This window comes from Aquila chrysaetos, chromosome 18 (assembly GCF_900496995.4).
Source record: "Aquila chrysaetos chrysaetos chromosome 18, bAquChr1.4, whole genome shotgun sequence".
Lineage (NCBI taxonomy): Eukaryota > Metazoa > Chordata > Aves > Accipitriformes > Accipitridae > Aquila > Aquila chrysaetos.
In genome coordinates this window covers 22369249-22391202 of record NC_044021.1, presented here as the reverse complement: position 1 = coordinate 22391202, position 21954 = coordinate 22369249, and the positions used below count along the sequence as shown (strand labels likewise).

The following is a 21954-nucleotide window of genomic DNA, read 5'->3' as shown; positions in this document are numbered from 1 at the left end:
TTAAATAGTTTTATTCTAAAACCATCTGCCATAAGTATTTTTCTACATAAGTTTATTACAGTATTTCCCATTTTACTAAAAAAAAAAAGTATATATATATATATCAATTATGACAGAGTTAGTCTCTAACAGATTTTGTTTTAGATTTCAGCTGTTCTGGGACCTAATTTCAAGGTTTCATAAACCATATTTTGAACAAGGCACCAAAAAATCCACCTACTGCCCATTTATCAGAATTGTACGCACTAGATAAACAGACTAATGCACTTAAAGATTGATGCAAATAAACTGGATAAGGTCCAGAGGAGAGGAACAAGAAAGGCCAGAGATCTAGAGAACATGACCTATGAGAGAAGCTTTTAGGAATTAGGTCTATTTAGCCTAGACAGAAGATGCCTATGGGGAGAAGTGGTAACAGCATTCAAATATGTGAAAGGTTGCTATGAAGAAGAAAAGAATCAGATGTTCTCCATACCCACCGAAGAAAACACAGGCAGCTATAGGCTTGAACTGCGCTAAAAGGTCTAGGTTACACATTCGGAAACAATTTTGAACCAGAAAGGTAGTTAATCACTCACAAAAGGGGTTATGAATTCTCCATCATTGGAAGCTTTCGACAACCAGCTAAAACAAATGTCGGTGAAAGGCCCAGCCCTGGGAAGGAAAGCTCAGCCAGGCAGGTGCCTTTTGGCCTTATGATCTACAACAGACTGCAGGAGTCTAAGAGGAGGCTCTGCCAGTCATGAACACAGACTTACAACCTACTCCTTACAGGTGGTCAGGGAAAACAATCTTACTTAAAATTCCTCTTCCCATCCTCCTCTGCATCTGTTTACACCCCAGAAATAAACTCCCCTCCCCATACCCAGTGCCTGACTGCCTGCCCGCAGGTGAGCAGCATCACAGGGAGGTGCTGTTAAACTATGAGAATTTCTCCCCGACTCACTGAACAGCAGAAGCGAAGCTCAGTCCCCCCCATTTAAATATAATTCTGCCTCAGTAAAGTGAGGAACCACTGACAGCACTGAAAAGCTACAGCTGTAAGTGAACTGTCAGCCACCTACAGAAGAAAATGCTGTTTTTCTGCTCTGCTGTGTCTGTATTTGGAAAGTCGTGGATAGACCCAATGACAATTCGGAAAACACATTAGTTTTGTGTTGGGTTTTTTTTACAAAAAGACACAAGTGTCACAGCAAAACAGTTTGTGGAAAAACTCCTCCTCACACTCATAAGTTTCCTGGGGTTTGGATTTTTTTGTTTGGGGATTTTTTTTGTTTTAAAACAACTTTAACAATGACATTTTTCTCCTTTAATGAAAAATTCTGTTATGGTTTTTCCTATTCTACTATGTTACAAAGAATATTTGGAACTGTTGAGAATATATCAACGTGACTGTCTCAGACAAACTTCTTCATTTTTTATTTTCTAGTTAGTAGACTTCTAAAGCATATTCAGTTGATATTCTCCTCTCATCACTCCCAATCGTAAGACTCAAACTTCTAGTTAAACAAATACAGGATACTCAAATTTAGCATCACCTGATGGTCTACATCTTTACATTCACAAAGGAAGATTAACATTTACCAATGGTAAGTAAAGTTTTCAAAGCATGATAAAGACAAACAGAAAAATGCCAATCCATAAACAAACAACAGAATTTCAAAAGTCAACTATCACTTAGGGAATGAATTACAAACAAGCACACTTTTACCCTTAAAGCCCAGCCAACAAAAGCTGAGGGTCCAAAATGCCTAATAAAATCAGCAGCCAAGTGATCTGTCTTCTATTAAGTTCCAAGCCAAAAAACTCACTTCTCTATACACCAGTGTCTTGTACCAATCAACAGCAATTCAGTTTTGGCACAATTAACTCAAAGCCTATTTATAGTCATCCAAGACAAAGTTTCTGCTTTTCTGCTTAGTTTCTTTCTGTAAGCAAATTCCAAAGCCAGGGATTTGACACACAAGACAAATGCTAATGTCTAATGCTTAAACAGATGAAGCCTGTTCCTCAGCCCCAACACTTAGTGTGCTAACTCCAACTGGGAGCACACAAATGCTGCAAGATTCATGGAAGTGCATACAAGCTTCATGGATGTGCATTTCTGCAGACACATTGTACCCCAGCTAAGCATGACTGTTGTAAAGACTGCACCACCTAAGTCAACTTAAGGTCCCCATGAGTGCCAGGCTGTTTGGTCACAGCATCCATCCCACTTTCCACAAGTGTTTGAAATGAGTATAAAAATCACAGAAGCTGGCTAGGATGACATTGTCATAACCTACTTCTGCAGTTCTTGGGAAATTTCAATATGAAACATTCTAAAACACAGTTTTATGATGCAATAAAGCCATTTCTCCGCATCTCAGATACAGAGCAGCTTATCACTTCTCTTAGGGTGAAAGGTACCCCTGTCTACAATGTTGCTGAGACCACATAATTACTCAGTTTCTGTGAAACATTAAGAGCCCGTACATAACTTGCTTAATTTCAAAATAGGCTTTTGAGTATAGCAATGCCACAGAGAAGAGCAGAAGGATCGAAGATCCGATGGTTATTCCATATTCACCACCAGGAGGATACAAACAGCATGGGAGTCTGCTCCAGCTTTGCTTCAAACTGCAGCACAATGTCATTCAACTAACCTGGACCTCCTTCCCTGCAAACTCAAGATGCTTCCCAGTGAGCAGCTCTACTGCTCCCAACACGTACAAGGGAGACATTGCCCTCTGACAACTTGCTTATCTCCCACTATTTTAAACACCATTCACAATAAAAGATTTTACAAAACTAAATTTTAAAAAAATTTAGCTTAAAAAAGAAAAGAAAAATTTATACAACCCGCAAGTTCCTGAAGATAAGCTCAAGAAAATTATATATGCTCAACAATGGCAAATTAAAAAAAAAAAAAGTTTGCACAAACCCTAAGTTAACCATACAAAATTCACAAGCTAAGTATGTAGCTAGGCCTCACCTACATTCAACTTAGGATGCCAATTCACAGCAAGTGTGCTTTCCCTCAAAAACGACATTAAATCAGATCCTGTACATTATTTAGAATTTGCTTGAACAAATGAAAAACCTTGTTTTGGAAACAGGATAGCACTGCACTAATGACAATAGTTACCATTTAGCTGAAATGCTAGCCTTATTAAGCTGTAACAATTAATTACTGATGTCTAACCTGAACACCATCTGCCTTTACACTATTAGCTAAACTCATGGTTTTACTTATGCTGTAGTCATGCATTTCAACAGATAGCATTTGTTCAGCAGCCCTTACAGTTTTCAGTGTCTTGGTGTAATACACACTCTAAAAGAGTCTACATAAGATTATTAAATAAAACAAAAATATAAAATTGTTCCTTAATGAAAATAAGCAGGGGGTCATGTAGATCATTATAAGCAAAATCCTCAATTAACGTTTCAAAGAGAAGTCCTTATGTAAATTAAACCAACCTCCCCAGACCAACAAACATGAAGCAGGAAGGGGTTTCCAAACGGAACAGTTCTTCAAATACGTGAACTTAGCAATTACACTTTATGAATCTCAAACCCGTAACACACGCTCTTTGGAAGGGGAACTAACAAGTCCAACACAAAACCTAACTTACGCTAAAAAGCGGTAACTCCGAGACAAAACAGAAGCACGAAGCATAGACCCTTCTAACATCCAACAGCAAAGCTGCCGACTTAAACGGCCATGCGATCTGGATGATAGCAAATAATTTAGAGCGAAGCCGATGTAAGGAAATGCAGACATGGAGCCTGAGTAAGAAGCTGGTACCCCCAAAGGCAGTCACAGGGCCCGCAGGGGCAGGGGTGGGTGGGTGTGCGTGTGTGCAAAAAAAAAAAAAAAAAAAAAAAAAGAGGAAAAAGGCATAAAGACAGCAGCAGACACACTCCAAGGAGGGGATGGGACTCTGGGAGAGATGAAAAATATCTACATGTGTTTTCACTTGCTTGCTCGGTGACAGGACCTGTTTTAACACCTGGGAGCCACAGAGACCCTTACCAGGCTTAGAAGAACATAACCCAGGTTGGCCATGAAGAAGGAAATAGAAATTACTCTCAGCTCTGTCAGGCAGGATAAGAAGGAAAAAAAAAAAAAAAAAAAATAGAGAGAGAAAGAAGTACTTTACTTGCTCCCATCAATGAGGAAAAGCACCAAAACCAAATTGTGTCTCTTATCTGCTTAGTGAATTTCTACTGTCTCCAGCCAGCCTCCACAATCACATTGCAGCCTTGTCTCTTAGCATACCCTCAGGCCCAACAGAAGGAGAACAATGCAGGTTAATGCTCTGTATTTGGAGACACAGCACACTTCAAGATCAATTGTGCTACATTCGAAAGTCTTATGGCAACGAGCCAGAAACTAACTCCCTTAAGCTTGCCTCGCCTCCATGGAGTAACATAAAGCAATAGCAGCTCACACGTGCACAGACACCCACGCTGGAACCGTCAAAAAAGCATTCCCAAAACAGACTGAAAGCATCTTAATGCCAACTTGCACAGCAAAGGCTGACCATGGCAAGTTTAGAGAACTTCATCCTAATCAGCAATTTCTCAAAAACAAGGAACTCACAGCTAAGCTTTAGCTTTACTAGCCAAGGAAACTGTAGCCAAGTTATAGCAAGAGCCTGCAGTAAACATTAACCCTCCTCCACTCCTCCCCAGTCACCTAGGGTAACCAGCAAGTGTTTTTCAGGTGCTCCTACAAATGCTCCCGATCAAAATATGATCTCGCTCCTACCTCTGCGAGTACATGGTCAAATATCTCATCGGGTTATAAAAGTCTGGTTTGTTCTCCCACTAGCTTTTATAAATCTTCTATAAATTATTACTTGTAGCACAAAGAACCATGAGGTACATGAAACTAATGTCTCAGTAGAGCACTCTACAAAGCTCCACCTCACCTGTATGTCTATGTTGACCTCACTTCATCACTGCTATTTATGCTTAATTTACCGATTGCTTAACCATCTACTGCAGGGACACATTCCAGATAGAAGAATGCACGTTACTAGTAGTTGAAATTTACCTTTCACGGTTCAATCCTTTTCAGATTAATTCTTCTGTATTACATGAAGTTCAGCATTGCCAAAACTAAAGCCTACTGCGCAACCACTAGAGCATGCAGCCAATTGCTTTGCCACTAGAATTAACCCTAAACATGTATGCATGCTTAAATTTACCTATGTAATCTCTCTACAAGTGTCTCTGTGCATGTAGGATTTATTTAGGCTCTTAGGCTGCTCCCAACTTCCAGTTGCCAGCTCTGTGACTGCAAAATAAAAACACTAAAAGAAAACAAAGAAATCATATCAATTTAGAGGGACTGTAAAACAGGTAATTTTAAGTGTGATAAAGAGAACAGTACACGCTTGTCAGGTCAAACTCTAATGGCAGTGATACAGGAAGCCATTATGAGGGAAAAAACACATGCTAGTTTTAAGTTCCCCCATAAACAGAGGAAACATTTCCCAGTTTGAGAATTAAAGGAGTTCTGTCCTGTAACAGAGACAACATCCTCAAAGCTAGGTACTCCACTTAAGAGAAAGTTGCCTAATGGGAACAAGAAGTTGATGCTGAGGAAGCCGAGGTAGGAAAAACTCACCGCAAAGAGGCCGTATATCTTGCACTGTGCTAGAAGTCAGAGGTGGCAAGTAACAGAACCCTAGCCACACACGGACTAATTAGTTTTACAGGGAACACGGGAACAGTATAATACAGTAATACACAGCTGCCAAAACCATAATTATACATTAATTTACAGATACCTGGGGAACACACACTGCTGCACATGAGTCACAGTGTGATGTTGTATTAACTCTATACTGCAAGAAAGCACCCCAACAATATCCAGACCCATCATCCCACTCATTGCCTTACAGGACACTTCAGGCTGCACTGGGATACCCGTATACCTCCCAAAGAACTGTGATATCTTGATGTTCTACATTTGTGCAATCCCATCTGTTCCATCCCATGTATATCACCTTTCATTTTTCCTCTGTGTCCCCATTTCACACCCTCTCTCCTCATCCTCTTAACCATCTCACCACAAAAGTTTCAGATTCTAAACAGAGGACAAGCTCTTGTATCTCCTTGGAAGATGGCTCTCGATATGCCCAACTATAACAATCATTTCAGCAGCAGTGAAAGAATGAGACTAAACTTAAAACCCACCACACCTACATACCAAGCATTCACATACTAACTGTGCATGACAGAGCAGGGTTTTCAGGCCAGAGCACCAAGAACCAAAACACAAAGCAAACTTGTGACAAGGAGCAACTTAGACCTTCTGAAACCAGGAGACCATATCGCTGGAACTGTTAAGGCAATTACCCCGCTTTAACAACAGGCACAGAAATAAATTACTTTACTGCCTCTCTCAGTATCAAGAACCAAAAGCTCTTACGACCAGATTATCAATCAGTCTGAATCTGAAAATTACATCTGTTGCAGGAGTAGTTATGCAGGTGTGTAAGGTTATCATGCAATGCAAAAATCATACAGGATTGTGCTTCTACAAATTACAGACAACGGGGGAATTCTTCAGCAAGGGTACAAAACACCACAGGATTTACACCTCGGTTCACTTTTCTCCATTGCTCAGCTGCTTCACAGAGAATGACAGTTTCATGACTGCAGTGCTGTCACAGAAAACAGAAACACTTCTCATCACCAGAAAAGTAGTTTGGGTTATTTTGTATATTTAAACCTCCCCCCCAAGAAAAAAGGTGGTAAAGTATCTTTTTTCTAAATTGGCACTGCAATCACAACCATTTGAAAAGTACAAATCTAAAAGCAAAGACTAAACTTGAATTCTCTGATTGATAAGGCTAAATATCAAGCACTTAATGAGCAGCTAATAAAGATTTGTCTTTTAGCTCAAAAAAAAAAAAATACTAAAAATACCTCACAATGAGGATGGCTCACAGCACCCCAAAATTACACAGTAATCACTACCATTTGTTTTACATGATACTTATGAAGCAACAGTGAAGCATTATCAGCAGCAGGGTGGAGAAAAACAGAAAGACCAACTGCTGATTCTGAGCAACTAAAAGCATACACCGGAAAACAGCAGAAACCTTAGTCAAAATACTTCATCAACCACTATATAGGCTGCAGAGAGCTTATTTTAAGTTAACAAATGTAAGGAATACAGTAATCTGTTTGAGAGCTCTCTACTTTAGGACAACAAACTAAATCAAAATCTAAAATTATTAAAATTTTATTGTGCAGTACAAAAGTACTTTTAAAACAACACTTAAAGCACCAGATTTTGAATTGTGATTCACAAATCATAAGTCAATACCTGTTTTCATCATTTTTCTTTATTTTCCACTTGGATGAATAAAATGGATGCTGCAGCATGCTTTGCTGTATCTGTATGGGGACGGCCAAAGTGTAAGGAAGCACGGTTTATGCAACACTATGAACACTAGGCAATGCCTTTGAACGCCAAAGTCTGTATTAGTTTGTAGCACCTCATCTGCTTTTTCAACAGCAGACTAAGTATGTTTCCTTTTACATCTATCTTTTCAACATGAAGTCTTAAGTAGATCAGAGCATTTGTTCTTCCTTGTCTTTTCCTTCTTTCTTCTACTCAAATTTGCTGTTTGAGCAGATGGGACAATCTTAAGGATACCTCAGCTATATCCCCTGGTACACAAGACTGAGAAGTGTTTAGAAAATTAACAAGTACAAGAGGCAATAAAAACCAGAATTTCTTTAACAGCATTCCAAAAATATTATTTGAGATTTGCTTTAGAGAACTACATAAATTCTCTGCACAGTGAATTTCAGAGTTGTAAGGCATATAACATGGACTATAAACATTAAGCTTCAATAGGAATGGGGAAATCTGACACATGTCCTGCCAACAAATACCATAATCACAGTAACAGAGTGAGCTCTTCAAGAGGCACAGGAAGGAACCCATGAAAAATACAGCATCTTTCCATCCAACAAACTTGCTGAAAAATTGCACGAGGCAGTAAAAAGGATGCCTGAACAAAGACTACTCTAAAATTGCACAAGTAAACCTAAGGTTCTATAATATAACCTAGTTTCTATGTGCTAAATCAAAGCCAAGCCCACTGAATTAGCAACAAAACAACTTCACCCCTTTTTTGCTTCTGGAATCCCAAGCTACAGGAGGAAAGAGTTCCATACTAGCAATTTATTTCTAAATTTTAAAAAAAGTGTAGTGTTGATAAGCTGTTACTGGTTTAGCTTTGCTGAACATTTAATAACAGTTTTTGCTTCCTCTTCATAAAAGGAAAAGTTGCTGTTCATTCTTCTGGTATTTTTAAGTCATTAGTAATGTCTTTCCCCCTCCCAACATGTTTTACAATGACTGAGAAGAGAATGCTTTGGACCTGAATATCCTCAAGCCAAAAGCACTTATCACAAAATAACAAGCATACCTAATTGCTTGATCCATCAAAATGCATTCAAGAAGGCTGGGCCAAAACCCATTCATTCCACAGAACCAGAAACCTATAGATGCCACAAATGCTAATACAACTACCCACTTCAGAAGGCAATTCCTTCTGTCTGACTATACATGTTCAGTTTTATTTTTCAGAGAGAAAGTACTGTTAAGTGGCACACATACTGAATTCCCTTCCCAAACAAACATCCGGCTCCCAGTATTTGAGAGCTCCCAGCTCGCCCACATCCTCTTTTTCACAGTAGGCATTACTTGTCTGTACCATGAGAGTTTCTTCCTCCAGGGTATATCTCAAAGGGAGCACTCTAGTAGATCTGCAGGCATATTTAAATTATACAGCGAGTCATGCTCCCAAGAAAGGAAAACCAGCTTCAGAACCAGTAAAGCCACCATCAGCTATACTGTTTTCAGAACATGAACAAGTACCATGGTACAGCCCTACACTGATAGCAGCTGGTCCACACATTTCTGTGTGGCTCAGACTAACAAAGGAGCTTTGTGTTCCCATAGGATGGTATGCAAGATCAGTTCAGAATACCGCCTACCTTCACATTGTAAAAGCAGATACAAAAACAGGTTCACCTCTTCTGTTGGTTTCCCTTTGCCTTTTTTTAAGCTGATGCAGTTCCTGATATTTATTAAGCATTGCTGTTATTGCAATATCTGTGTATTGCCGATTCACACTGTGCTCTCTCCCCAGACAGAGGTAGTCTTTGCTCTGAAGAACTGTAGCACAGCCCTCCATTTTCACCTTTGGATATAGCCATTCCTGAAAGCAAAGGGTGCTTGTACAGAAAGAACATTTTTTTAAACAGATGAAAGACAAGGAAAAAAAAAAAAAAAAAAAGAGACAAAAAAAGAAAAAGATTTCTGCATCTCCTGAAGAGAGTTCAAATCAAGAACAGGGTAGAATCCATGCAATAAACAGGGATAAGGAATAGTATTAGGATTTTTGCAACAAGTCATAAAAATTTATTTCTATAATTAGAAGACATTCATTATATCAATGTTCAGTTTCAGCTAAGTCAACTTAAAAGGAAGGTTGCATTGTTACAGCTTCTAGTTAGCAATAAAAGTCTGCCTGATGCTGCTTTTCTTCCTTCTGTTGGGTTTTTTTTTTTTTTCAATCTTGCAATTAGATAGAAGACACTAGAAACAGTGCTTCACCATTTCCCTTACAATGGAGCAATAACTGCAAGTAAAGCTCACATTTTATCTTCTAGAACCAGAATTTTATTCCAGCATCTCTTCAATAAGTGTTGTTGACTTAAAAGCTTAGGAATACATAGGAAACAAGCTAATCAAAACACTTAAGTAATAGCTGTCCAAGGCACTGTGACAACAGATAATCTTTCACTTTAGTGAATACTTCTATCTTTTCCTGAAGTTTATAACAGTTTTACATTAAGCTAACAAATTCTAGCAACAGAGAGAGGCATTGATTTAGAAAATAGGTCTTGCAAAACATTTTTTTGTTATTTTTTGCATAGTAAACAATATTAAGTTTAATTTCAAGAAATGTTTGAAATTTGGATTGTGTTAAGCAATACTATTACTGAGTAACTACTTCACTGTATAGGACAAAAAGAGATTAAATCCCTTCTTGACATTCTATTTGAACTTCCCAGATGAGTTACTATAAGAAAAAACCCCCACATGCTTTCTTTAAAAGGGATTGATGAAAGACACTCGAGAAATGTTGGGAAACTTTCTATATTGGCATTTCCTCTACGGAAAGATGGACAGCATGAGCAGTAAGTTATGCACCAGATGCTAAAAATCTTAACTGCCACTTTTTCAAGAGCAAGACTGTTGTCTTTTGTCTCACTGCACACCTTTGACAAGCGATTTGACTCCATTTTCTCTGTACCCTCCTACTGGGTATTGCTGTCTGCAACTAGGATCTTCTATGAGCCTTCTCTTCTCAAGGCTGAATAAACCCAGTCTTCCCAGACTCTCCTCATGCATCATGTGCTCCCAAACCATCTTGGTGGTCCTCCACTGGACTCACTCCACTACATCAACCTCCCTCTTTTCCTGGGGAGCCCAAAACTGGGCCCCAGCTGGATCAGGCGACACAGCGCTCCAAACGCTGTCTCACAACTACCACGCAGAGCTGAAGAATCACTTTCGCAGACCTGCTAGCTACATTCTTGCTAACAGCCCAGGATGCAGTTTGCCTTTTTTTTGCTACAAGAGTACATTGCTGACTCATATTCAATTCTTGTCTATCTCAATCCCAAAATATTTGTCTGCAAAGCTGCTTTCTAGTCAGTCTGTCCACCCCCACCTTTACCACTAGCTGGCGTTATGCCAACCCTAGGATTTTGCATTTGCCTTTGCTAAATGTCACATGGTTTCCGTTAGCCCTTTTTCTAGTTTATTAAGGTCCCTCTGAATCACAGCACTGGTTTCCAGCCTATCAACCACTTCCCCCAGTTTGGCATAGTCTACAAACTTGCTGAAGGTACATTACACCCTGTCTTCCAAGTCCATTAAAGACATTAAATAGATCAGTCCCAGTGTGAAACCCTGAGAGACATTAGCAGCAATCCAAGCAGCAGTAGAGCACTTTCATATGCACTTTTGGCCAGAAGCATCACTGTATTGAGCAGAAAGGCAGTTGCCCTCTTCACCACCTCATATTCTCACATACAGCTACCATACTTGCAATACTTGCACTCAGCTCCAGCTTCATTAACAGCCTGTAAAGGAGAACATTCAATAGATGAATTTGTAAAAATTTACTTTAGCCAGAATTTATAGCCAATATTTTTGTTCTGTTGAAAAAAAATGAGATTTCCAGAGGCCCTTAAATATATCAGCTTAAAAAGAAGTTACCTAATTTCACAAAGAAGAAACTGCACTGGATAATTTCTGCCTACCACCTCAGCACTGGGGTTTTTTTGTTTGTTTCTTTGATATTATATATGTATATACATACACACAAATAAACTAAATCAAGATATCGATTTAATAATTACCAGAAACTAGCAGTCAATTTCATACACAATTACCAAAATTACTCTGTAGGTATTCCTGTCCCAGCTACTGCAACTTTTATTCTGTTTCTAGTTCTCAGTTTCAGATTCTAGCTGTAGACTTCATTTCTATTCTAAAGTTATGAACACTTAATTTTCTAAAAAGAGAAGGTATCAAATTTTAGGTAGTTCCTTCTTTTGCTCCACTCCATCTTTCCCACATTTCTCCCAATAAAATTCCAAAAAGACAGGACAGCCACACGAATCTTGACAAGCCAGAAGTTGCTTCTGGAACACTGCATATAGAGAAATTAAGGTAAAGGGAAGTTAAATTTAAGAAAGCCATAACAAGGCAAAATGAGAACTCATTTCTAGTCTTATACAAACAGCTGTCACAAATAAGGCTTTTTGGACCACCATTCCACTTGTCTGTGGAAAAAAAAGCATGCCTACTCCAGAGTTGCACTACCAATTAAAGAATCACCTGGGTTCCCTAAAATAGTTCAACACTTGAATGATTCAGTATCCAGTTTCTACTTAGATAAATACAGAAACATAAACTGCAAAAAAGGAAAATGAGATGTAACTGTTTAATGGTATCACCAGATGTTCAAGAAAAAACCCAAGCATTTTGTGAAATCAGGAATAAAATACTTTTAGCAAAATGTCAGGAAAGACAACTTTGCAGTCTTTCAGTACAAGCAGGATGCAAGTTTAAATGCAAGACAGACCACAACTTCAATTAATAAAATCTAAATTTTTGACTAGTCATAAGCTACACAAAAGTATTCAGATAATAATTCTCCATTGAAACATGGCATCCATGTTCTCAGCTTTCTACAGCTTTTCTTTCAACACATTTTGCATTAAGGAGATGAAATGTGGCTAGCACAACCATAAATTTACATATTTTTTTTTAGGGTTGGGGAAGCAGAACAAGATGACAAGGAGTGTTTTAAAGTATGTGGAAGGAAAGGAGAAATAGTATTTTTAGCTCTTTTGAATGTACAAGATACAATCCTATATCATCCCACCTCCATCATACTGTTCATCCCTCCTGAAACAAAGGATGATTCACACAGATTAGTTCACCTCTGCTCCAGCAGCAAACACACACATAGCACTTCCTTCCTCTCTCTCTCACTTGGGTTCCACCAACTACAACCAGACAACCAGCTAGATTCTGCCCCAAAATTAGTATCTTTCCCTTCCACTCTTATGAAAACTTTTCAATTAAGTTTAGCAAGCAAAACGCCCACAAAAGGCACTGTATGACATCTACTAGATGGCTACCCTGTCAGGAAAACCTAACCATTCTGAAAGCACTCATCTTGTAATCATTCTGCTTAATGCCATGAAAACACTTTACCTCCTCACCTTCAAATCAGAAGGAGATCAAAGCGGGATTTCAAAAAGTGTAGTTAAGACTAAAAACATTTGATTACAGCTTGACAGCTCTGAACATTCACCCCCAAAAACCTGAATTATGCAACTTGTCTGATATTGTTACCTGTAATTTTGTATCCATATGCAGCCAGTTGTCCAGCCATATATTCACCATCCGAATTATTGTGAGAACATCCCCATGTACGAATCCAGATTTTCTGAGCACCAGGAATAATGCTGTTAAGTAAAAAGGAAGGAAAAAGGCAAGTTAAAAGATGAACAAGCTCCCCCTTTAAGCCCACTGAACAGACTCAATTAATTGTAATTCTCCAAATATAAAATAAGCAACACAAACAGTAACAACTCCAAAACAGCTGGGGAAAAAACATCATAATTATGTAATTTTAGTGTAGTGGGTATTAGGTCTGGCTGGGACAGAGTTAACTTTCTCCACAGCAACCCATATGGTGCTATGTTTTGTATTTGTGACTAAAACAGTGTTGATAACACACCTGTGTTTTAACTATTGTTGAACAGTGCTTGCACAGCATCAAAACCTTCTGTTTCCCCACTGTGATACACCCCACCACAAGCAGTCTGGAGATGGACAACAGGTTGGGAGGGAACATGGACAGAATAGCTGACCCAAATTGGCCAAAAGGGCAATCCATACCAGATGATATCGTGCTCAGCAATAAAAACTGGGGGTTTGGTCTTTCCAAACTAGCCATCGTTCTGAGACTGCTTGGGCACCAGTCTGCTTGTGGGAGGTGGTGAGCAATTGCTTTTGCATCACTTGGGGTTTTTCCCCTACTCTTCCCTTCCCTTCAACTGTCTTCATCTCAACCCACAAGTTTTCTCGCTTTTGCTCTTCCAGTTCTCTCTCCAAACCTACTGGGAGGAGGGGTGAGCAAGTGGCTGGGCGGCTGCCCAGTTGTTGGCCAGGGTCAACCCACCACAAGTGGCAAGAAAAGAGTTTTAGAATGGAAAAGGTACAAGAGCTGTAGGATAAGAAGAGATTCAGTACACTGCAGTTATGTTAAAAAAAAACACAAACAAAACAACTAACTTTCTGAAAATTATCATATCATTTAACAAGTGACCTTCAACTGACTGCACTGAAATTAGGCCATCAGCAAACAAACTGTCACAGCTAAACTGCAACCTTTTGACATTATGGCACCCATTGATTGTAGTTCCCTCCACACAAGCCATCTTTATAAAGTCTTAACTTAAGCCTGCCACCAGCCATGCTAACATCTGAAAGCTCATATCCCAACCTTTCTGGGCTACAGAAGCAGCATGGCAGATGTACCCATGAGCTAACACAAACAATGGTTTAGGAAGCAACAAAAAATTCTGCAAGAAGCTCTCATTGAAACTCCTGGAATAACTGTGCTAATGAGCTAAAGATGCCAGTAGAACAATAACATACTTCCTGGAATACAATCCTCTGCCCTGCCCACATCTTTTTTTTTTCTCCCCCCATGCTTCTTTTTTTAAAGATACTTCCCCTAGCTAGAATGAGAAAATTGTTGATGGAAGATTAATAATCATTAAGTAGACATGCGTAACATGTCACACAGGTACAATGTATTTTGACTTCCTAAAGTCTAAACAACATACATTGAATGTGCTTTCTTGAGTCAAAAACACTAAAATACAGCCTGTTAGGTAATTCGTAACACCCGAATAGTTAGGAGAATGGAGTGCTAGTGTGAAGTATCTATAGACCACCAGTTCAGCTGTACATACACTCCTGGCAGAATGGGGTCAATGCACCTTTATGGGGCTTCACATAAAGCTGCATTGTTATGCTTATAAAATCTGTTCTGAACACTAATGAAAAACCAAAACTGAATTTCCTGTGCATTCCAGACATACTTTATTTTCGTCTTTATAATGGGGGGAAATTTTATCCACCAGCTTGAACTTAATTGGGGGAGTGGGGGGGACAAAATCCAGATGTCTGAACTGCAGTAGAAACTAGAATCAATAACTGAGTTCACCTATACTTTAATCAATTCCACTGCAGCAGAAAGTTGATTTTGTTCTTATGGGAGTCACAAGAAGGAAAAATGCAAAGGTACGTTCTGTAGTTACTGCATACTATTTCCACTGAAATAAAACAGTAAGTTCAAAAGACGTTTCCCTATATCACTGGCAGGATGTACACATAAAAACTACAGTCTTTGGAATTCCCAGGTTCCCTAAACCAGGTGGAAAAACTGAAGGACAGAAGATATACCCTTGGTGGAAGAGGATCAGGTCAGGGAATACTTCAGCAAACTGGACATAGCTAAGTCCCTAGGCCCTGATGGGATGTACCCACAGGAGAGATATGGACATAATGGAGACAGTCCAACAAAGGGCCATGAAGATGATTAAAGGACTGGAGCATCTCTCATGAGTGGAGAGGCTGAGAGAGCTGGGGCTGTTCAGCCTGGAGAAGAGAAGGCACCAGAGGGGGATCTCATCAATGTATATAAATACCTGAAGGGAGGGTGCAAAGAGGACGGAGCCAGGCTCTTTTCAGTGGTGCCCAGTGACAGGACCAGAGGCAGTGGGCACACACTGTAACACAGGAGGTTCCCTCTGAACATCAGGAAACACTTTTTCACTGTGAGGGTGACCAAACACTGGCACAGCTTGCCCAGAAAGGTTGTGGAATCTCCCTCTTCAGAGATATTCAGAAACTGTCTAGGCACAGTCCTGGCCAACTGGGTCTAGGGGGCCCTGCTTGAGCAGGGGGTTTGGACAAGATGATCTCCAGAGGTCCCTGCCAACCTCAACCCTTCTGTGACTCTCAGAATTTTGTTTATATTTCTCATTCCAGATGTCAAAAGGCTACTCCAGGAATGCATTTTGAAGAGCTCAGCTTCTCTTTAGGTAAATAAGGTGAAGCAGACAATTTTTTCAGAAATGTTTTACACAGAAAAACTTGAGTAATAAGAATCATTTTTCCAGTCTCATTACTCCATTAATCAGTACCTCAGTCATAACTGATTTCTACAGAAAATTTGTCTAGGACAAGACATTTGCTTAGGATTTATTATTCATTATCGCTACATTTTCTAAACACTATTTTACTCATTTTTACTTTGTATTCACATTTTACATTATGAGATCATGAGAACTTCCACCTTATTTTTAGAAGCTGACAGTGCGCACAAGATATGAGAAAAGCAACAAGATGGGGTTGATGGAAGAATTTACCTGTCACTTGGGGGATCATCATCTGTCTGAATATTCTTTTGTGAATGGCGTTTTCGCACTTTGGGAAAAACATTCTTTCTTACAAACTGCCGATCATGTGGCTTCAAGTCTTCTGCTGACACAATATCTTCAATATCTTCAAGCACTGAATCACAGGCAGCAGGCATCTTCAAGAAGCATTAGAGAAGACTGGTATTAGCAAGCATTTGAGTACAAAACCAAGACCTAGTATCTACTGCATATATTCTCATAAAGAAAAGACAGATGTATTTCTACATACACCTGCAATATATCATACATACAAGGGATACTGAGCACATTAAAACAATCAACTATCCAGAGATACCTCCTGATGCCCTCTTCCCCTAAGATCTCAAACACAAGCAAGGAGAAAGCCACAGACCATACAGTTGGGGGTTTTTTGTTTGGTTTTTTTTTTTTTTTAATTAATCTGTACCTTGTCATTTTCTAATTCAAAAACCCTGCTGCTGCTCTGACATGACATACCCAAGATACAAGTATTCTTAATCACGTCAGGCATCATAGTGAAACAACGAGTTCACATTACATGACAGATATGCCTCCATTCACATCGCAGGCAAAGAATGAAAGATACAGCATTCAAGTGCCTCCTTCAGAGGCTGTTCTGACTCTTTTATCTGTGTGCTGAAAACAGGTGCAGAGTATGTCAATGTCTTCCTAGTCCTTTTGAAAACAAACCAAACCATTCCTAGTATTGCTGATCCCACAGGCCTTTCATTTGAATTATTTCATTCATCAGGACAGCAAAATAAAAATTCCTGTCCTCAGGTTCAAGATGTTAAGCAACTATACCTAGCTAATATAAAATAGCTAGATTATCATCTGGCTCGTATAATATACTAGAAGATCATTAAAATCTCATTATATTTTCCACAAGAAAGTAAATATATATGCATATGTATCTCCCAGATCTCAAGATCCAGGTCCGTTTTCAGGAAAGTAAAAAAAAAACAAACTATTTGCTAAAGGAACCTATAAAAAAAAAAATCTACTGCATTAATTGCATGCCTCACACTGTGCTGTGTGTAATTCTTATTCAGAATAAAGTCTGATTTACTGCTGGAAACTTGGTTTCAGACATGTCTCAACAGTTGACTAAGGAAACCACACAAGGGCATTTCACAGAGTTTACAGGGAAAATACAACACTTTCCTAACTGACAGTGAAACAAAACAAACAAGGCTTTAATTTCTTTAAAAAAAGATTTCAGGAACAGAAAATACAGGCTACTGGCGTACAAAATACTTTCAGATGTTGCAATTGTATTATTCAAGAACGTAAGAAATTAAACAGCTGTGCATTTTCCCAGTATGAGGTCCTTCAACTTTGCAAAATATACTTCAGAATAAAAAACTTCATATTACCTGAACCATTACACATCTGCATTTAAGCTTAAAAAGGAATATAATGATGTCACAAAGAGGATGCATCTGATGAAGATATTTAAGCACTTAGCATTCTTCTAGATCAAAAATCCCAGAATCTATTAAAAAATGCAGCAAAGGAGGAACAAACATAAAAAGCTGTGAAGTATCTAGCAATAAAAAACATTGGAGTGGAAACGACATCCCTTACACTGCTTTATAACACCAAAAGCATGTACAAATAGGTAAAGTTATCAACTCAATACAGGGAAGGAAAAAAAGGTTTTGATTTGTTGTAGCTGGCAAAACAAATAAGCTGTAGTTTATTTCAGTGGCCCACAAAAGAAAGAATACAGCCAAAATAAATTTCTTACCTTTTTAAGGAAGGTCTAAATCCTCCTGGATAATAATCCTGGGGAAAAAAAAAAAGAAAAAAAGACATAGCATGAACAAGCAGAACTAGCAGACAGAAAACACGAGTTCATGTTATTGTTCAACAAGCATTCATCCTCCCTTTGCAGAAATATGTTTCTTGCTCAGTTTGACCTCATGTCATGGTTTAACACCAGCTGGCAACTAAGCACCACACAGCCACTTGCTCACTCCTCCCCCTCGCCCAGTGGGATGGGGAGGAGAATCAGAAAAAAAGTAAAACTCGTGGGTTAAGAACAGTTTAATAATTGAAATAAAATAAAATATAATAATAACAATAATTGTAATGAAAAGGAATATAACAAAGAGAGAGAAATTAGACCCAAGAAAAGACAAGCGATGCACAGTGCAATCGCTCACCAGCTGCTGACTGATGCCCGAGCAGCGATCAGCCCCTCCTGGCCAACTTCCCCCAGTTTATATACCAAGCATGACGTTCCATGGTATGGAATATCCCTTTGGCTAGTTCGGGTCAGCTGTCCTGGCCGTGCACCCTCCCAGCTTCTTGTGCACCTGCTTGGTGGCAGAGCATGGGAAACTGAAAAATCCTTAACCTAGGGTAAGCGCTACTTAGCAACAACTAAAACATCAGTGTGTTACCAACTTTCTTCTCACACTAAATCCAAACCACAGCACTGTACCGGCTACTAGGATGAAAATTAACTCTATCGCAGCTGAAACCAGGACACCTTGTTAATGCTGGGAACACATGATGACTGGCTGACAAGGTGGAACGGTAACCACATTTTCCCTGTCCTTCCTTGAGCAGAGGCACTAATCTTCTTGTCCTTCTTTTATAGGGTGGGTTTTTTTGTCAAAATCTGGTGTATTTAAGTTATTTCAGACCTCCTCCAAATTTCTGTCTTCAATCAGGAGTTTAAAATTTGGAATGAAAGCAGCGAAAGACATTAAGGGTAAATTCTAGCTTAAAACATTCACAACTTTTTTTTAAAATTACACAGTAAAGTTTTTTTAGAACAGATTACTTGATATCTGCACTAGTTCCATATGCATCCATGACATCCCATCTTCAGAAGCAAATAAACAGATTTCTGCAGCTACTCTGACAGATTGACCGAAATAAGAGACAATAATAAAATTAGAAGCTAACGTATTCTTATGCTGTCAAGTTGTACCTGCAGAACTTTACCTTTCCCTTTAAAAAATGAACGTTAGCAAACAAAAAACAGTAACAGTGTCTTTAACGTCTTGACAGAAACAAAACTTCCCTTGCCCCTGTCTATTTCAGCCACCCCTCCTTGATCCTCTCGCGCATACCGAGGGAGTAAATCCTTCTTTCCACAGAGAAAACTTCCACCCAGGTGGAAGAGGACCGCTCTTTCCTCTGTTTACCAACAGGTGTCTCCGGTAAAGCCCCGGGCTTTTATCCCCGGGCTCACACGGAGCAGAAGAAAACCGTAGCGTTAATATAAAACCGGACCGACCCACCGCCCAGCCCGGCTCGCCCCAGGGCAAGCTCGTTCGGTGCCCGCGGGCAAGCGGCAGCCCGGCCTGGAGCAGGGACGCCCCGGAACCCGGCTGGGCTCGGTCCCTCACCGGGCTCCCGCCCCGCTGACGGCACCCGAGCAGCGACCCGGCCGCCAACTCTCCTCTGGAGATTCCCGCCAGAAAGGCGCCACCTCCCCCTCCCGGCTTTAACGCGGAGCCCCGGGGAAGCCCCACAGGGGGACGGACGCGGCCATTACCGTCACAACCGGGCAGGGGAAGGAGGGGAGGGCGGGGAAGCTCAACGGCGAGCCCCGACACTCACCGCCGCCTCAGCTGGGCTCCGCCATCACGGCCGCCGCGCAGCGCCCCGCCTCAGGCCCCCGCGCGCGCAGCAGCGCCGCGACGGCGGCCGGCAGCGGACAAAATAGTGCGCCGGGCACTGCCGGCGGGCCGGGAGCGGCGGGATAGGTCCCGCCGGTCCTCACCGGCGGCCCGGTCCCGCCGGCTGCACGCCGAGGTGTTTGACAGGCGGGCCGACGCTCCCGCTCCGTTCGCCGGTGGACTGCCGTACGTGGGGGAAGAGGAGAGCCGAGGCCTATCGGGGGGCGGCGGGCGCTAGGGCCGCGGGAGCCCTAAGTGCTCCTCACGGGGCCGCTGGGCCGGGCCACCCCGGCCCTCAGCGGGGAGCGGCGGCGGGAGGAGAGAAACGGGGGAGCGGCGGCGCTTCCTCCGCTGCCGGGTAAAAACGGGGGGGGGGGGGGGACGGCGGGGCCCGGAGCCCGTGAGGGAGGTGATCCGGGGTCGTCTGTTCGGAGGGCGGCGGTTGAAAACGGCTGCGGGGTCCCCGTCCTCGCCGCCCTCGGAAGGGAGAGGGTGCCCCGTTCGAGCCGCTCTGCGGAGGCCGCGCTGGGGCTGTGAGGAGCCGGGAGCCGCACGCACGGCGGGGAACTGGCGGGCGGCGGCTGCTGCCGTGCTGGAAAGGTCGGGTGCCGTGAGACGGAAGGTGAAGCGGTCGAGTCGGAAAACGGCATTTCCTCCGGCGGAGGGCCGCGGCTGCGCTCGAAGGGGAAATAACGGGTGCCCGGGCGTCTGCTCAGCGCCGGGGGCACACGTCCTCGGCGCCACTTCCCCGAATCCTTGGGGATTCTCCTTTATTTTAATGGAGAATTCGGTCCGGCAGTACGTTTCCCGTTAAACGGTTGGATTCTGATGCATCTGATCCAAAGGAATGATGAGCTATTTATTCCTGTTATGGCCACAACGCTTTTTATGTTCAGTCGTTAATTTCCTCAAAATCCAGTGCTAGTAGCAACTTTTCTGTTTAGTCTGGAAGGCATTGGTCAAAATATTTAATATTAGATGGCTAAAGTTTCTGGCATTGTTTTCCTCCAATTTATGGCTCATAGCAACTTTTCTAATTAATATGTTGGAAGACATTAGTCTGGCTGTTTCAACTTGGATGGCTAAAGCTAGTGCTCTAAGCAGACAGATTGTTAAGCGTGTACTTTCCTTGTTGATCAAAGTGTTATGGAGGGTGAGCATAATATTATTGCTTTGTTTTTAATATACACAGTTAACCTAAAAGATTATTTATATTGCATCTTTAACATATTAATTTGATTTTGAGGTAGCCAGCTTCGACGTATAAAAATCACCATTTCCTGTAATTGCATTTCGAACATTAAGTTACTCTCTTTAGAGTAAGGAGCCTCTGGAATCATTATTTTATTCTGCAGGTAGCGGATTATAGTCGCCCTCGAACTGGAGGGAAAGCGAATGAAAGCCCTGAGCGTATTCCATAATAGGCCTATTGGTCTGCTAGCAGATAAAACTTGGCAACTTTTACCTATGAACTTTTACGTTCCCCTCCCTCTCCTTTTTCTTAAAAACTGGTGCTTATTTTATGTCACACTTATCTGACGATGTTCACAGGCCAAAGAAGGATAACGATGAGATCAAAGTAACAGGAGAGATTTGAAGAGGAGAATTGGGACAGAAAGAAACAAGCACTTCCTTTAAATAAGTCTTTAAGAACAAATCATTCTAGGCAGGACTGAGCACTATTAATATCACCCTGGCCTCATGATAGAGTCATTGTTACAGCTTAAGATATATTTGCCTTTGTGATTGGTCTTTGTTTAAGCATGCAAGTACTTGTCAGAGGTACTCTCAGTGAGACACTGAGTGATGTGTAATTCATTATTTTTGCAGCATTTTTAGCCCAGAAGAGAGTGGAGGAAAACATTTTAAAATTGGCAGTCACATTAATCTATTTCAGACATCCTCCTCCGTAGTACGGTGTAAGCAGTCCTTAGTATGTCAGTAAGTAATCATATATATATTACCAATCAGTATTTTAACTGCTTCCTGATAAGGTTAGTGATTTTCTTCCTTTTTCTTTTCAGTTTCCCATATTCAGTTTTCTAAGTATTTCACATCAGTCTAAACTTCTCTATTTTGGGAGCACTGCACTGCACTGCACTACCCCACAGTTATCTTGACTAGCCAAGCGTTACCTCTCTGGTTAAACAAAACTGGGCAGACATCGGTGCCGTTTTATGGTTGACTGAAAGAGCAAAGCACAGATAGATAGTCTGCGAGACGTACCCAAAAATCA

The 21954-nt window shown here is 40.9% G+C and overlaps 1 protein-coding gene across 3 annotated transcripts in view; it reads right to left on the bottom strand.

Annotated features, from left to right (window-relative positions):
- CDKAL1 (CDK5 regulatory subunit associated protein 1 like 1) overlaps nucleotides 1–19721 on the bottom strand; it is a 424899-nt gene extending 405178 nt beyond the window's left edge. The window contains exons 1-4 of one of the 3 annotated variants that reach the window (XM_030041838.1): nucleotides 19660–19721; nucleotides 17831–17868; nucleotides 16051–16217; nucleotides 12959–13071 (exon numbers count right to left, since the gene is read on the bottom strand). In XM_030041838.1, coding sequence (XP_029897698.1) covers nucleotides 12959–13071; nucleotides 16051–16217 — 280 coding nt within the window. In that variant the 5' untranslated portion in view covers nucleotides 17831–17868; nucleotides 19660–19721. Of the gene's footprint in view, nucleotides 1–12958; nucleotides 13072–16050; nucleotides 16218–17830; nucleotides 17869–19594 lie in introns of all 3 variants that reach the window. The other 2 variants (XM_030041837.2, XM_041118316.1) reach the window with 2 other exon arrangements.
- Between the last annotated feature and the right edge of the window lie 2233 nt (nucleotides 19722–21954).